The sequence below is a fragment of the Malania oleifera genome, chromosome 10, assembly GCF_029873635.1.
Source record: "Malania oleifera isolate guangnan ecotype guangnan chromosome 10, ASM2987363v1, whole genome shotgun sequence".
NCBI classification, from domain to species: Eukaryota; Viridiplantae; Streptophyta; class Magnoliopsida; order Santalales; family Ximeniaceae; genus Malania; species Malania oleifera.
This window is the reverse complement of record NC_080426.1, coordinates 26,322,103-26,339,907: the sequence shown is the minus strand read 5'-3', so window position 1 is coordinate 26,339,907 and position 17,805 is coordinate 26,322,103. Positions and strand designations below refer to the sequence as shown.

The window sequence follows — 17,805 nt, the reverse complement described above, 5'->3', positions numbered from 1 at the left end:
AACAACCATTGCACCAGGAAGTTGTAAATTCATAGTTTTAGGATATGGAGAATTAGTTGTTTGTGTTAGCAAGGCCACATTGCTTCCTTCCAAAATCAACAGAATAAAAGATGCATTCTGATTCCCAACTGAACATTATGGGGGGAAAAAAACAAACAAAACAAAACAAAACAGGCAGAATTTTCTTTCGCCACCGAGAAACAAAATTGTCCTACAATTTGGCTTTTACTGCTACAATAGCACAATACAAACCTAAAAACAAAGGTAGAAATTAAAACAAAAGCTAGATGATCGCACCTTCTCCCTCAAATTTCTTCTTATGAGGTTCAGATAGGCCATCCTTGCAATGCCATTTCTTCTCCAGAGACAGATTGTGATGATTTCCACTTGTGAACAGTTTCTGTCGACATACTTGCTACAGGCCATGTCATCATTCCCATCATTCTTTCTTTTTGTTCTTCCTTTTCTTCGCTTTACTTCTCAAGACGTCATCATCAACAGCATGTTTTGCTAATTTTATACTGCCCTTTTCCATTCTTTCTTGATGACGCTTGAAGCCTGATTTGCCCAACTTAGACAGTGAAACCTCATGAACTGCAGATTGGGAACCCAAAAGAGGGGTACCAGAAGCCAGGCATTGGTCAATCTCTTTCCTCATTTTCTTTATCGTATCTGCTTGTGCTATGTGGTTCGAAGTATAAGCAAGAAATTTGTCATTTTTGGATGATTTCCTCTCGTTAGACCCAAATGCAGCACAAAATTTTTTGTAAACAGATTGTTTGGATACTTGTTTTGACCTCCACTGATCAGGCCGTGCAGCAAACCTGTTGTAACAGAGTAAGGCAATGCAAAGATCAACGAACTGCCAAATAATTTTAAACCAACAATACTGAAATTTTTTATCATAAAAATCAACCACTCCTCATTTCCATGCATGGGCATGTGTGGTATTGGCTGAAAAGTGAACCTATTGTGGGCCAATACTGCATCTGCCAAATAGTTGAGCTATAATCGCAAGCCAATGGCAAACTATATTGTGCGTCGCTAAATGTGTGCATTCCAACACAGGACTAGAGTATGCATACAAATGTTTTAAATATATGATTGAATCTGACCTACTCTAAGCATTATACTAGCCAGAGTAGTTGCAGATACTTTTACTGCATCTAATTGATTGTGATTGCTCAGGTAGAAAGTCATCAACCATTCAACAAAGCAGTTCTCCCCACCCAAAATAAATTAACCGGTCCACATCAAAGGGTGCTCAACTGACCCTCTGCTCATTTACAGAGAAAAGGTTTTATAACTCAATAAACAACTTTTAATAAAAATAAGGTCCTTTTATCTTTAAACAATGGTTGTTACATTTAAACAATAGTAAAGCATCTGGTGATTTAATTAAGTTAATAATAAAGACACCCCATTTTGGCCCATCATTTTGAAGCTCATTATTCATTTCAATCCTTCGAATTAAAGCCTGTACGACCATACCCAGTCCGCATAAGCAATGGCTCAGTTACACTTGAACCCATGAGGAGCCGCTTTTGTTAGTTATAAAAACTCATTTGAGATTAATTTAATCATATGATAGAAATTTTTGGGGACCAAAATAGAGGAAAATTGGCAAGATTTGAGCAAAATTACACCTCCCTGTCTCAAAAACAAAGAAATTTGGGCCAACTCACAAATTTAAGGCAGACTCAAAACCCCAAAAGCCTCATATCCCCTAGCGGAAGCCTTATCCCATTGAGTCGGCTCTTCCATAAAGAGCAGAGTAGACAGCACACGTAATGGTCCGCCAGGAGCAAAGAATAGTGCCCACTCATGTGGTGTCAAGGCACTCAGGATGTTCATTGCTCCATACGGCGCTGGAGAGTGGATGGCCATCCCTTTCCTTCTTTCATGAGCCTTATTTTTTTTTTTTTTTCTCTCTCCAGTCTCCACCCATGTGACAGCTCCCCAAGTGTGACAGCACGGAATGAAGAATGCATCCTACTTATGAGCCACTAATTATCTTAAGAGTTGATCTAGAATGTAAGCCCTTGGTCCACTTGGGCACTAAGGCAAGATCTTAATCCTATAGCTCCTGTTAGTATAAGGGAACTTTTTGTCAGCCAATTGATCCAATTTTGCAATAACACAGATGACCTAATACACTACCAAACCAACTCAACTCAATAAATCCTTAAGATCTTATTAACTTGTTGCCTACTTGAGCAAACTAGTGGTGGGCAGTAGATATCCAGCTCCAATCCACCCCTATGAAGTAATTTCGGTAGCCCCTAAATGGATTTGAGATAGTAAGTGGGATAAATTTTGTACTCCAAAGTGGATTCAGGACAATAAGTGCCAATTGCATTGAAATGGTAGCCCCTAAACGGATTTGAGATGGTAAGTGGGATAAATTTTGTACTCCAAAGTGCATTCAGGACAATTAAGTGTGAACTGCATTTTCCCCCATATCTGCCCCACACTGCATACTACACCATTTCACAATCTGCACTAGACAATATAACTTAACATGATTTTTATGAATCACTACACAGTTTCCACTTGAACCAAAAGCCCTTTTTCCTTTATGGTAAAAGAACCTAATCCGAACATTTACTCGAGTCTCAACTCTGAACAACCATGAGCCAAGTCCTCTCCTGCTCCCTAATGGTCAGACGCTCAATCCTACCAAGTGGCCAGTGGCATTCTTCCATGTTCAAATTGCAAAATCTATGGTGTTGACTGTTCTGTGCCTCTTCTAGCTTGAAGTTCCGCTGCACCAGCCACGCTATGGTGTTTACTGCCATGGCCCTCACCAGCAATGTCCTGTCCCAGCAGCTGGGTAGCTTTTGTCTGCCTCTCCTGCCTTTTAACAGCTAAGTAACCTTAACCCCTGCACCCCCGTCTCTCTCTCTTACCATCCTTAGCTAAGGATTGTGACACCACAATGTCAGTGAATGGGATAATATATTATAAGTGAGGAAGTAAGGGACATTGATTTTCGCATAAATGATGTCCTTTATTGTTCAAGAAAAACACCTGAGACACAGTCCATATGATTGTCTGATTTTAGAATTTAAAAACAAAAATAAAAGAGGGGGTTATCTGAAAACATTAAAACCAGGGAGTTAGGACTAATAGTTCATATGATTCTTTCGAAATCATTTTTCTGTTTTATCAATTTCTAATCGGTGACATAGTTTTAATTGTATTGGCAGAAACTCTTTGTAATGTAAAAAATGTTTCAATCATTATTTTGTGAAATTACAGCATCAAAACCAAGATCTTCTGTTTTACTATGAATTACAAAATGGTTTACAAATTCTCTGCTACAGAAAATGTGTTGTGTATGTCTTTTTCTGTACTTTTTTTGTACTTGGCAGGCAGGTTCAGGTTTAGATGTGGATTATTGCAGAAGAGGGGAGGGAGGCAGAGGGGGGAGTTGGGGGGGGGGGGGGGGGAGTAGCCTCGCAGGAGGCAGAGCCCCTAATGATATGGTGACAAGAGCATGCATTGTGCCGCAAGAAAGATTAGAGACAGTAATCAGGGGCTGATTTTCTTGGCAGTAGTCACAGTGGTAATAGGCCTTCCGCACCCAGATACCCTCCCCCACATCCCTGCCTTAGCAGCACCAGAAATTACAATAAAGAGACAGCAGACTTATCAACAACATGACCAAGTATTCAAACACGGCAAGAGTCATGTGATCCTAAATTAATTGCGCAGAAAGCACACAACAGAGGACACAACGAAACCACAGTATACACTATAAAAATATAAAAACAGCCAGCCAACAACTTACCCGTCAACATCTAGTCTCCTCAAGAGATAAGGGCCCTGCTTTGTCTTGGAAAGCTCATTTTGCACAGCTAGCAACTCAGTTACGATGACCTCTCTCAGTGACATGTTACTGACACTGAAGCACTTCTCAACTGTAAACGAACCTGATGAGCGCATTGAAAGCCCCCCAAAACGTCCTCGTAACCTTAAAAATAATCAACAAGAAATGAAAATTTTAGAATAAGTAGAGCAATTAAGACACAACAGACATTTTAAAATTTGTTTTGATGAACAAGAGTCTTTTGGGATTGCGCAAGGAACACGGCTCACAACAAATAATAAATTTACTTCTGTAATCTTTGTAAATAATAACAAAACAAATTGGTCACCGTCAATCCAAAATCTAGAAAGCGTGGAGAAGGGAGATGACAAAAGCTGATAAAGTACAGTCTTAAGTTCCAGAATGTAACAGCCTCCCCATAGTCTTAAACAAAAAGCAGAGAAAAAGATTCTCTTAACAAGAGATTGCAACAGTTTGAAACATCATTTTTTTTTTAAAGCTAGGCCATTGTATGTTCTCCGCAGAGACTATGCATCAGGTATAATTTTGATGGCTCCGTTCAATGTTCTGTAGTTTGAAACATCATTTTATGCTCTCCATTGTATGCTCTCCACAAAGACTATGCATCAGGTATAGTTTTGATGACTCCATTCAATCTTCTATTGCTCAACTGCTATTAACACAAAGCTATCAAGCAGGGTCTGGAAAAGAGGCTGTTACTTCAGCAGCTCAAATGTAACTAAAAGGGGATTTACTTGTGGAAGTGGAAGGTGATTCAAAGCTGGTGATAGACTGCTTGCTTGGGGAAAAAAGGCACCTTGGAGGCTCTGGACGTGGCTTGAGGATATCATTAATCTTCTGTTCCAATTTTATTTTGTATGTGTTGACTTGTTTTCAGAGAAGCATGTACAGTTGCAGATAAGTTGGTTAAGATGGACATTCTTTCATTAGTTATTGATTATTAATTATGGTCTTTCATCCTCCTGTGCTTTATCTTTATGCAAGACCATTTGAGCATGATGGCTCTGCATCATTGTACTTCATTGTTTTATTAATGAAATATCCTTTAAAGAAAACTAAAAATAAATGAATCTCTGCAGCATAAGTGAAACTTCAAAACCACTTGTGCATGGAAATACACTCACACATGTAATATACACATGCATATACATATACAATCACAAGTATATGCGTAGAGACACAAACATCTGTGCACATGAGCAGGGATTATACAATTCCTTTCAATCTTTATTTTGCTTCTTTTTTTTCTTACACTTGTAGCATGTCTCCATCCTTTAAACAAAATTGTTATGATCCTTTGCGACCATCACATGCAAGGCATGTACCTCATATTGTGGAGAACATGAAAAGGCCCCACACAAGAAATATTAAGGAATTTGGGATCATTGGCTCAATTTCAGGACATTACTGTAATTTCAATTCTTTCCAGAAATTTCTATTGTATAGATTTTTCTCGTAGCATTTTATTAGGCCTTGAATTATAAAATTCTAGGACTTTACTAATTAGGGAACTTGTACCCAACATTATTCAGTCTATCTTTTCCCGTTCTACAAGCATATTAGCTCTATAACGGGTTTATGTAATTGATTGGTAGAATCCAATTATGAAATTGAATCAAGTAAGTTTTCTTTGTTTGCAAAAAGGATGCTATTTCTTATCCTGTTTCCTTTTCTTACCTCTCTCTCTCTTGTCTATCTCTTTTGTCCTACATTATTCAGTTACCGAAATATTCAAATTGAATGTCTTGAACATAATTAAGACATGTCAGACACAGGCCTAAGATTGCAAAAAGAGCATCTAGTCCAGCATTTCTATTATAATCATAGATCCTTCTTGTAAATGTTAATTCTAATCAGTAGTTAGGTTCTAATCAAAGGACCTTGATACAAATAACAGTATCCAAGAAAAATATAAGTGACAGATATGCACCTTGAAACTAATTTGTGCTTCTGCTTTTCAGAAGCATGTGAGCTAAGAAAAGCTTCAAGAACACGCGCTCCACTCGCATCTTGTGCTGTTTCAAGTACATGGTCCACTTCTAGGGATGTAATACTTGTGATATAAGGATGAACAAACTCCTGCAAAGCAGAAATGCATTATTTGGCATACCATCAAAAACAGGATTTAAATCTTAATTCATTAAATTTTGAAATCAGCAAACATAAATAAACAAGCATTAGAGCCTTAAATTATAATCACATGAAAAGTACACTCATTTTTCAACACAGCATGACAATGACTAACAACAGATGTTTCAATGTCTGGTGCTGGTATGAGTTAAACCCGAAATTCTTATTATTGGAACTAAAACGACAAGATGAAACCGCAGGATAATTCAGCACCCAACTCTTTCCAAAAGGCCAACTTTCTTTGGTCAGGCTGCAGGAGAATAAGAGAGATCACTTTGTTAGCTAGGAGGTAGGTAGACGATCTAAATCTAAAGTGGGAGTGAGATTGGTAATGTGATTTCTAAAAACACCTCTTTAATTGATAAATGGCTGCAGAGGTTCTCCATGGAGGTTAACTACCTACGGCACAAGGAGATAAGAAGTAAGAATGGGCTTCATTGGAATAGATGGGGTACTAAGGGAAAATGGCATAATTTCTCATGCGAGTCCCTAGAAGTTCACTTCCCAGGTTGCTTGTCTTTTCTTTCCTCTTACCCATTTCATGGCTCAGTTTTGGGAGGATGCTTGGGTGGGTGAGAGCTCGTTGAAGCTAATAGTACCTCATTTTTTTCAAGCTCTCTTCCCTTAGGACTCTTTTTTTCCAAATTTCTTTTCCTTCACCTCTTAGAAACTCCTCCTGCATTTTTTTACTTGAAGCCACATCATTTGGAAAGCAAATGTTCCCTTCAAGATTCAGGCTTTCATCTGAACTGTGACTCCCAATAGGATTAACACACACGATATGTTACGGATCAGGAGACCTTATAAGTCTCTCAGTCTGACTATCTGCCAATGCGACGCAAGTCCAATGAAACTATCGCGCCCACCTTTTCCTTCGCTGTCAGACAATGAACTATTTTTGAATGTGAATGCTCTTTTCTCTTGCTTTAGTGAAGTGATAAAGTGTCAAAGTTGCATAATTAGGTGTTTAAATTGCGTTAATTGGGTAATGCAAAATGAATTAAATGCCTAGTTATGCACATTATTTTAAATTGAGCTCAACTGATAACATTTTGGACCTTTATTCAATTTTTGTCTGTAAATTTACAAACACTTGTGTTTAATTATTGCAGGTAATTTTCGGGAATTAAAGGTGAAATAAAAATGCAAAATTGCGTGGGCCATACACGCGGAATTGAATAGGAGATAATTTACTGTGCGTGAGGCTAGGGAGCAACCCAAAAGATTGCATGGGCCATGCAATTAAGGCCCATGCGCAGCATCACAAATAATACAGCAGCCGTGCATGGATAATTTTGAGGAGAATAGAGTTTTAATTAAAAGTGGCCGTGAGGAGCAGGATGGGCTGGTTCAGCCAAAGGAATCCATGCGCAGAAATTAAAGAAAATGCATGGCCCATGCAAAACAAAAGGGGCCATGCGCAGCGTGAATAAAAGAGGCATGCGTCCAGCTTTGTGAGGAATTGGATAGGTTTCTTTTTTGTGGAAGACAGCAGCACGTGAAAGCTTTCAATAATGTATGGGCCATGCAAATAAGGCCCTTGCGCAGCAGATTGAAATAAAGTGGCAAGGCAGCCGTGCAATTGAACAAAAAGGTGGGCATTAAGGTCTTTTAGCTGCAAAATAAAAGGAGGAAAATAGGGTTGGAATAAAAGGAGGGGCAGGAGGCAGCGCAGCAGTGTGTGGTTTGGCCACAAAGAGTTTCGGCCAAGTGCCACACAAGCAGGACAGCAACTTGCTGCGGCCAAGCTGAATTTTTTCCCACTTTTCTTCCTCTCTTCCTTTATTCCATTATTTTTAATGTTCATTTATTTATTTGTTGCAATGATTTATTGTTGGTTTAATTTGTTCCCAAAATTTCGGATTGCAAACATATTAGGCTAGATTTTATCTTGAGATTCAAGGAGTAACCCGTGGATGTTTTGGGTTGGATTTTCTCCTTTTCCCTGGAACTTTAATGTTTAACTTAATGGATTGTATTTCGCTTTATATTTAGGAAATATTAAAATTCTCTGTTCTGGGTTTTGATCAATTGTAGACGTAAAGGCACAAATGATGCTTGAACTGGTAACAAGATTTTAATAGTTCCCTACAAATTCTCTGTTCTAGATTTTGATCAATTGTAGACGTGAAGGCACAAAAGATGCTTGAACTAGTATTGTTTGAGATTGTTATACAATCTGTTGAGTATTTTGGATTATATTGAAATTGCGGGCTTGAATGTTATATTATCCGGTCATAATCTCCATGAATGGGCAAGTGATTGAGAGAAGATGAAATTAGAGGAATATCCATTACCAAATCGGAAACGGGCGAAACTTGCGTCTTAGGTGTTTAATTAATTGTCTTTTATAAGTGCAATTTAATTTCTACGCATTCCCTTTGAATTGTTTAGTTATTAGTAATTTTAGATCCTTAGATTCATCATCATCTTCAAATCATACTTGTGTGTGAACCTAATTATTTTTATCTTTCGTTTTCCTGATTATTGTTTTAACCCGTTAGCTAACCATTTAGTTTAGAATTCCCTGTCACCATAAATAATAATTTGATTTCTTGGGTTATAATTGCAACGTTAATGCTTGCATATTTCCCATTGTCCCCATGAATTCGATCCTGGGACTCACCCTTGTATATTACTTTGACAGCTTCTGAGCTTGGAAGTCAATAAAATTAGCTGATCATGAAGCCTCAGTGGCACTCAGGATTGTGGGGATGTCTTGCTAGTGGTTTTAAGGTTTTGGAGAGAGCAGGGATGGAAGAGCTCTTCGGTGCTTTGTGGTTTTTGTAATCCTGTGGACCCTTTGGCTCAAGAGGAATGCAAGAACTTCAACCTCTACTAGCTTGTTTGGGATAGAGTGGTGTTTTCGGCATCTTCATGGGCTGTCTCTGTCTGGTTCTGTTTTTATTAATATATTTTTCTCTTATCCAAAAAAAATATAGCCTTTTCACTTTTAAGAAAATTTTTTCTACTGTCAACTCTTCCAAGATCAAATCATCGCTAATAACAGCACTGGAAGCTAAAGATGATTTTCAACAGGGAGAACAAATATTTATAGTGCAAAAGATAGAAGACTCTCTAAAAAAGAGCAAACATAAAAAAGTTGTGCTATAGCAACAAATTGAAAATTATGGAACTCCAAACAGAACCATCAAGGTATAGAATCCTCTGAATTCATAATGCTCAAAAATAAATATGCCATATCATTTCATCCTAGCTACTAACTGTGATAAGAGGAACAGGTGAGTATATACATATAAAGGAATACACAAGCAATATGAAGGCAATAGAAGAGGCTACATACACTTCGAAATCTAAAAATTGCCTGCAAAATTAGAGAACCCATGACATGCATCTTAGTACCATTTGGCCAGTTCCAATCGGACTTATCTTCGCAGCCAAAGTAGCTCTCAAGAAATAGTATCCGAGGAACTATGCATCTGGGAGACTCATTCACTGATTGAACTGCAGCAGCAAGGGCTTGACAACACTGCCAAAAAATAATGGAAAATAACCATAATTAGAATATAAATAACCTAGGTAGATGGGAGCAGATACTTTAATTTACATAAATTTATAAACAACCACCATAAGAACACAACTTCACTGAAGCACAAAGCATTGTGACACTGTACCATCTTGAGGGATATACAGCTTTTATATCTACATAAAAATATAAGAAAGGAATACTGCTTAATTTGTGAACCTTATGTTCATGTGTATGAAGCCTCTGACTTGCTGCAATGAGAGAGGCAATAACTCCAGACCTTCCCATCTCAAGAAGATCCATAAATTTTGTACCAAGTTCCTCCCAGATTAACTCCATCTGATGGGCAAAATGAAAGGAAGAATTTTTTTAAATATCAAATCACCATAATTTGTAAGAATAAATTAAGCACATATATCTACAGTGAGCTGAAGGCTGCAAGGTTACAGAAAAAAGTGGAACATCAAAAAGGAATCATTATTGACCTCTATTTACACAAATATAAATTTCAGCACTCATCTAAGTAGATTTCATTTATATTACAAGAAATAATATGAAATGCAAGTTGGCAAATAGTTGTAGTAAAACATTACACGGAAGAAAAATGCTCAGAAACAATGAAGTGTTACAACACATACCTGACCTTGACATTTTGCATGAGAAACTAATGCTTGGACAACAAAGTTACCACGAGGATGAGATGAAATCTCAAATAATGAATTCCTGAAAATCTTTCTGAACATTTCATCATACAAGGTTTCTGGAGCCACCTCCAAAATAACCTGCAATTTTGAGTAAACTTCGAACGAATAAATATTGAACAGAAAACAGCCAGTAGAAAGTAAACTAGCAGAACGCCATCCAGATGATGTGATTTATTAAGAATGCATCAGCATATGGCAACTTGTCATATGATCATATGATCCATCATCTGAACATTTACCCTGGCGGTATAAATGTCCAGCTAATATTATTCTATGCCTGCTCCGTGAGTCATTGCAGGAATGAGGACCAGGAATCAATTGGCTTTCCAAATGAATTTGTCATATAAAAGTGACAAGTTCCCAAGCTCATAGTTATTTTATTAGATCAAGTTTGTTTTAACTGTTAAAGGATTGAACAAGCATTCAACCAAATGACTAGGTCATGCACCTCCATTAAATGGCTAAATGCAGTTTCTTTCATCAAATCAATAGTGTCTTGCACTACAGAATTTTCTATCGAGCTCCCTTCTGCAAAATAATCCTTGCTGCAGCCAAGAAGGACAGGAATTATTTGCAACAACTCATCATCTCCCACTAGTACCTTCAAAGCAGTCTGCAATTACATTAAAATTAAAAAACAATAAACATGTCAGCATGATTTTGATTCAATAATTAATATTTCACCAACTCTAACTAAATCATGAATTGCTAAATGCTAATGAGTTTTACGGGACTGAACCAAAAAATCAAAGGACCTTATGACCAACCCATCCCATAACTGACAACCACCTCTTGCCATGAAACATCCAAAAAATATGACAAGCACTTGAGATCTATAAGAAGACACAGCTAAAAGGACCCCAAGCATAACATAAAACTTCTAAACCTCAAGAATTCAGCTGCCAACAAACAGATGCTTCGCCCTTCAACATCATCAATAAATTGGATTTATTTTCTTATCATAATGAGAAATTGACATGTTACGTTCATAATTAACACACCTAAAGGGTCAATCACAAGGTTGGACTTGGCTTGATGGCAAGTGCTTGCCCACCCAATGCATAACCATGGTTTTAGGGAGTCATCCTCTCCAGGAATGATGTAAGGCTGCCAACCATCCAAATATTCCCCAGACAATTCAACAAGCAGGAACCATGTGAACTGGGCTAGCCTTATATCTAAAGCCTCATCCAACCATGGCACATGTCAGTCAAGTACGACATTTGTCATGAAGAAGTCATCCAAAATACAGAAAGCAATCTTATTGGTATAATAAAACTGTATGAAATTTACCTGCAGTACCAAACTGCTGAACTGATTAACTTGCAAGGTTCTAATGTCCTTTCTAGCATGTTTTAACATCTCCAATACAAGGAATTTAAGTAGGTCAGGAAATCCCAGCTGAAGATGAGATGACTCGTTCCCATCCAATTGAGAAGCCTTGAGATTCAACCGCTGTGCTAAAACTGTAGATGAGTTTGTGAAATGAAACTCTGTAGAGTCTACTGGTGCTCCTTTACACAGACAAAGAAGACTTCGAACAACATGTGACCCATAGCAATTACATATAACATCAACAGGATTGACTGCAATCACCTGGCAAAGGAAAATAAAATAACACTGATTAATCATATTACAAAAGTCATATTAAAAAAAAAATTCTCAGAACTACAGCAGTTGTTTTGTCCTTTTTATCTGCTCAATAACATCCAGTGTTTAGCAAAGGATTATACAGACCAGCAAAATCCACAAATAAAAGTGACCTTAAAAATGCCAATCCACCTTATCATATTTACCATTAGAACAACAGTAAACTATCAGATTAATGGAACTCAAAACTCCAATATCTGTTAAAACGGTTATACAACTAATACCTTGCATATTGTTGTTAATGTCTCTTCAATAAAAGAGTGGGCATCTTCATCCTGAGGATGCACTACTAACGACTTGAGAGCTGTCTCAGCAACATGAGAACCAGATCTATCCATTGCAATACGGGGGAAATCATTTGCACAGCTTAGCAGGAAACCACAAAGGTGATCTGCGTCGCAGCCCTCAAGGAGGCTTTGCAGAGTGTGGCTTATAATATAATCAGTTGCAAGTTCTAATTCTTTTCCTCTAGTTTCTTCCAAAGCATTACCACAGATAACTGATCGTTCCTCTAACTCAACCTCCCCGCCTTCAAGAACATTAGCAATCTCCAAGAAGTATTTAGCAGTTTCTGGGTCAACCTGTTTCCTACAATGTAAACAGCAAGAACATGCTCATATTGGTCATCATTGAAAATTGTTAATAGCCATAACTGAAAGCGCATGAAATGAGCACACAAAAGCATGCAGAAGCAAAGAAATTGTAAGGGAATAAAAACTACTGCAATCCAACATATATGGATGTGCAAGAGAAGGATTTTTTTATACAGTGGATATGAATATTAAAGTCAACTAACCTGCGCACTAGTATCTGTGGCACAGATTTATTTTGATGCTTTAAGGATTTTTGGGCTTTCACAGCCTTGTCAGACACATGCCCAGATGAACATTTTGCAGAATGATCCCCATCAGAACCAAGATTTTCCTCAATTTGATTCCTTCTAATGCCCTTTTTCCGTCTACCCTGTTTATATGATGTATCCTCCTTATCCATCAAGCTGTCATCCGCCAAATTATGAGCTTTGGATCTTCTCATTGGCAAACCTTTTGAACCAAAGGATACCACAAGCCACACTCTAGCAGCACTTTCCTATTGTAGACCAGCAGTAAGATCCTAAATAGCATTAAAGAAGTAATCAACAAAAGCTAATAATTTATAAAGATCAATTGCCTAGTCAAAATGAAAATGTGAAAGCAAATCGACAAAAGTGCATGAAATCCTTCGATCTTCCAAAATCGCCTGAAGCAAGCACCTAAGAAAGAAGTGAGAAAAACAACCCTATACTGCAACAAATCAAAAGATGTTGTCTTAAATCCTTGTGTTTCTCTCAAGCCACAAAGTCCAAGGTAGCAGACACGGTGCAGCACCAAAAAATTATGACTCTTTTACTCCTCCTGAAGCCCCAAAATTGCACCTATATGACATATGAAGTCATCAGCATCTTGTGGTTTTACCATGTGTCACTTACATTTCCCCAATAAGGAAAAGAAATGCCCAAAGCTGTCTAGCCACCCCAAAAGTATAGAAAAAGACATGCATTAATCTCATTAAACTCTAAAAATATCGTGCAAATATCTAGACTAATAGTCTTATGGTCTCCTTTATTACATTAAGTCATTCATATTAATCCTGTTACGAATCAAAGTTTAAGCAAATGCCTCAATATTAAAAGGAACCTTAGCCTTTCAAATAACCTTATTCAAACCAAAAGGGCATGAAATTGAAAGTTTCAATAAGGATAGATTGATTTAGATGAAAAAAATATCCAACCAAATCCATAGGATTCTCAACAAAATAGATCGCTCATCAAACTCTCTTTCATTAATATTATGAAAAAGTGGAATATCAAGAAAGAACACCCCCCCTCCCCTCCAAGGAATAAAAGGATGTGACTGGAGCATTATGAACAAAGAAGAGCTTAAAAAGGTGAGGTACCAAAACTTCCAAAGAAATCTCATCTAAGAAGCATGCACACTAACGTGTGATGCAGATATGACATAATACTGAAAGGATGATCCAGTAATTTTGAAAAAAATAAAATATAACACTGCAAGAACATGTTAATTAATATAAAATTCATTATATAATTAGACATTTTTTACCTTCTAGATGATAAATATTGAGGTAATTTAATTTTAAATGGAATATAGGCATCATTCATGCACATTCTACAAATAAATTCCACGCACAATTATGCATTCAGTAGACACATTTGTATAAGAGAATAATCAACGTAAAAAAACATTGGCCAAAATTTTAAAAAAAAAACACACACACAAGGAACATAAAATAATTTAATATAGTCAGTTTTTCACAATAATGAAACTAAGAGAGCCTGGAGGCAGACTGGAAGTGAGGTATCACTTGCCAGGCATCGGCCATTAGGTTCACCTGTCAAATGTTCTTTAAAAAGTAAAAAAATAATAATAATTAAACGGAGGCAGAGTGCAGTCAGGCAGAGAGCTGGAGGTGGAGGTGTGAAGGGGGTTTGAGGGAGGCAGGGAGGGAGAGAACAAAAGAGATACCACTGTCTAAGAAGTGCCAGAGCCAGAAGAAAAGAAGCCTTCCTCTGATGACTCACTCCCTCTGATCTGCCGCTGTTCCAGTGACTCCTCTCAGTCCTCTGATTTTCATAGGTCCAGCAGTGCCGGTGTAAGGGTCCAAGTTGGAGTATGCATCACGGCACAGTCACAGCCTCACAGGTTGGTAGGGCTTGCATCATCTCTGCATCTCTCAAATCTTTGGTTACGTTCTATTCAAGGATAGAATTAAAGGGGACAAAAACACAACGTCTTGGTCCCAAAAGTGTCCCAGCCGTATCTCAGCAGAATCAATCTGGCCGTATCCAGTAGGTGTCCTGCTGTGTCCAACAGTGTCCATAAAGAGTCAGAAGGTATAAATTTCCAGCACATGCTGGAGAGGTGTCTGTTTCCAACACGTACTGGCACTCAACCCTTCTAGGAGTGTTGGTGCTTCCTAGAATCTTCCCAAAACCAACTCTTATTACCGCTACCCACCTAAAAACAGGTAAGAGAAAGGACAAATGAACAACTTGAGAAACAAATTTCCAGGCTCACATAAGAAACATTACTACTACCTCCAGCATCCCACCCATTCCGTTGAATATCATATTTCTTATAACCTTGTGCTATAAGGAACCAACCTCTAAGCCACTCCACAATCATTTACCAACTAGAGAGAGATTCTTTTACCTTTTAGACATCAAATTACCAAGTCCCAAACTTCCTTCTAAATTAGGTCTCACAACACCACCCTGGCAAACAAGATGATCCCCTTTTACTATCACCCATACCAACCATAAGAAATATCTCATAATCCTCTCCAAAGTCTTTGACAACATTAGATAAACAAACATTGTTGAACCCCAGAAAGTCACAGAACTATAGGATTAATTCCTAAAGGAATACCCAAATAAAGTAGAGACCAAGATAGAGTAACGCACCCAACTAAAGATGTAAACTCGTTTAACTTGCAGCGATCCAAAGTAATGCCTACTACACCACTATTGGACATGCTGATCTTCAATCCCAAATATATCTCAAAAATTTTCAACAAAAGAAGAACCATTCAGAACAACTCTTCATTATCTTCAAGAAAGAACATGGAATCTATGAACTAAAGACAACACTTCAACCTCATCCTTACCTATCGTAATACCTTAAATCACTCCAAGACCTTGAGGATGAGAAATTATTCTAGTCAGCCCATCAACCTCCAAAGTAAACAAAAAGGAGAAAGAGGGTCCCCCTTCCTAAAACCCCCAAGAAACCCTAAACTAACCCGTATGTTGCCCATCCACAACAACAGACATGCTCCTCCACACCGACTCAAATCCTCATTTTTCCATCACCATATTCAAAACATCCCAACTAAACTTATCAAGAACTTTCTCAAAATCCAATTTAAAATTACCACCCCTCCTCTTATTATCCTTAACCACCTCATCAACAGCCAAAACAGCAGCTAAAATCTGTAAATCCTTCATGAAAGCACTCTGCCCCAAAGTTGTTGGATCTCTCCTAAAACCTCTAAAAGCTTCTTGAATAGCACCTTAGTTAAAATCTTATAAACTAGTAAGTAGAGACCAAACTAATAGGCATAAAGTCTCTCACCCTCTTGGAATGTTCCTTCTTAAGAGCAATAGAAGTATAGTTCACATTTCAAACACCACCCCATTGCCATAAAACTCATGAAAAAATGAAAGGCCATAATACCGTCTTGAATCACCTCTCAATTATCCTGGGAAAAAAAGACTACAGTAAGACCATGAGCCAAATCTTTGATCATCTGAAACACTGCCCCTTAACCTCTTCCATCTCAAAGTGTCTCTAGGCAAAGATCTCTTTCCTCGTCCATGGAACTCCAATCAAATCCATCAAAATATAAATTTCTATAGAATTCCGCAATAGCCTCTCCTATTTGCTAGTTCTCTCTCCCCAAGCAAAAAGAGTTTAACATGAGCTCCATAATAATATTTTTTCTCCTACTTCCAAGATCCACTTGATGAAACAAAATAGAATTACAATCCTCATCTCTAACCCATTTGACCCTCGACTTCTATCTCTAACTAGTGTCCTCCCTCAAAAAGAATCACCTCCAAATCATCACCCACAAGCATCAATTTAACATCCTTATTTCTATTTCTTATTAGTTTTTGAGCAAAACAAAAGGGAAATATAACAGATGCAGGATTGAAAAGTTATTAATTTATAATGATCAATCACCTAAATCAAAATAAAAAGGCAAAAGCATTCATCTTGTCAAATATAAGCTTCAATGAGAACAACCATTTTTCTTTCTATACTTCGCCAAGTGCAAAAAGAGGAAAGACCTTTGCATGAAATTATTGTATATAATCCAGATGAGAGCTCCGACATTGGCAAGTTATACACAGGTGCAGCTAAGTATTTTAGCTTGTAAATACACCAAAAATAGATTTTAAGGCAAAATCTGAAACTACAGGAATATAATTCAATTTGAAGGTTGTAATGTAATTGGGATCCAAAGAATACTTGGAATGCAACTTCAGGAAAATTAGAAGTAGCAATTATTGGAGGGATAAATGTAAACCACTGAATAAGAGTGGGATGGACAAAAAAAGAAACACTTTCCAAGCATAATGCGATTATATAAACCTATTTTATGATATCTGTGAACGGTTTAGAACTTATTAAAAGTGACACTGATTGAGGTCAGAAGAGGAGATGATTCAGCCATGAGCAACAAATGCAGCAAAAACACAATAGAGAGAACAGTAACAAACATGTTAGAAATCTTTATTAATGTGTACTAGAAATCAACATATCACAGGAAGCATATAACTTGTTTTGCAGAATTCAAAGAATTCAAATTCTCTTTTCAGGCACCCTAGACTAACTATCCTTCTGATAAGAACCTGAACTATGCAAAAGAAGTTCAAGGGGAAAACGAAACTTAACTTGAAATCCGAAGGCAATCAAAGCACCCACGGAGCGGTTTCAGCTCAGAAACCTAAAAGTTCACACGAACTCACACAGACAAAACACACACAGCCAACTGAAGATGGACGGAGAGCCAACCGAATAGAGAGAGAGAGAGAGAGAGAGAGAGAGAGAGAGAGAGAACCAACCGGAGATGGACGGATGACGGCGATAAGGAAGACAGTGCCGATTTCGACTTTATGGGGCAGTCCTCGAGTCGAGTGTTTCGTTCCTCAGGACATCACACAGAATCCGGGAAATGAACCATGGGTTCAAGCCATAGCCGACCCGATTCGTTCGGGATTCGAACATTCGGACCGCCCGGCCGTTCAACCCGAAGAGGTACTGGACCAACCGGATCCTTGGCTTAAGCAACGGGTTAATTTCAGATCAGAAAAATAACTATTTAATTAAATATTTATAATATCTTGAAATATTTTCAAACAGAACACTAAAAAATAAAGTTATGTTTTTTAAAATCAATGCAAATTCCAAATCACA

The 17,805-nt window shown here is 37.7% G+C and overlaps 1 protein-coding gene across 6 annotated transcripts; it reads right to left on the bottom strand.

The window, feature by feature from the left end:
• Nucleotides 1-59: 59 nt before the first annotated feature.
• LOC131166401 (pumilio homolog 23) lies at nt 60-17,572 on the bottom strand. Of its 6 annotated transcripts, none has more exons than XM_058124919.1 (12): nt 17,454-17,551; nt 13,077-13,238; nt 12,621-12,937; nt 12,049-12,412; nt 11,468-11,770; nt 10,623-10,787; nt 10,109-10,252; nt 9,690-9,809; nt 9,288-9,473; nt 5,784-5,932; nt 3,794-3,976; nt 60-824 (listed from the first exon to the last, which is right to left on the bottom strand). In XM_058124919.1, the coding sequence occupies exons 3-12, from the start codon at nt 12,857-12,859 to the stop codon at nt 440-442; spliced, it is 2,238 nt and encodes a 745-aa protein (XP_057980902.1). In that variant the 5' UTR covers nt 12,860-12,937; nt 13,077-13,238; nt 17,454-17,551; the 3' UTR covers nt 60-439. The 6 variants fall into 6 exon arrangements, with proteins under 6 accessions (XP_057980902.1, XP_057980905.1, XP_057980901.1 ...); XM_058124922.1 differs by having other exon boundaries at nt 17,284-17,549; XM_058124918.1 differs by lacking the exon at nt 13,077-13,238 and having other exon boundaries at nt 17,454-17,572.
• Between the last annotated feature and the right edge of the window lie 233 nt (nt 17,573-17,805).

What these genes read in the sequence shown, in the direction of transcription:
- LOC131166401 (XM_058124918.1), bottom strand. Translation starts at nt 12,859, where the DNA reads ATGAGAAGATCCAAAGCTCATAATTTGGCGGATGACAGCTTGATGGAT. An exon ending in CAATTTTTAGATTTCGAAGT is followed by an intron (nt 5,933 to 9,287) that starts GTATGTAGCCTC and finishes TCTGCTTTGCAG; the next exon opens with GAGTTTGTTCATCCTTATAT. An exon ending in AGGAGACTAGATGTTGACGG is followed by an intron (nt 825 to 3,793) that starts GTAAGTTGTTGG and finishes CTGTTACAACAG; the next exon opens with GTTTGCTGCACGGCCTGATC.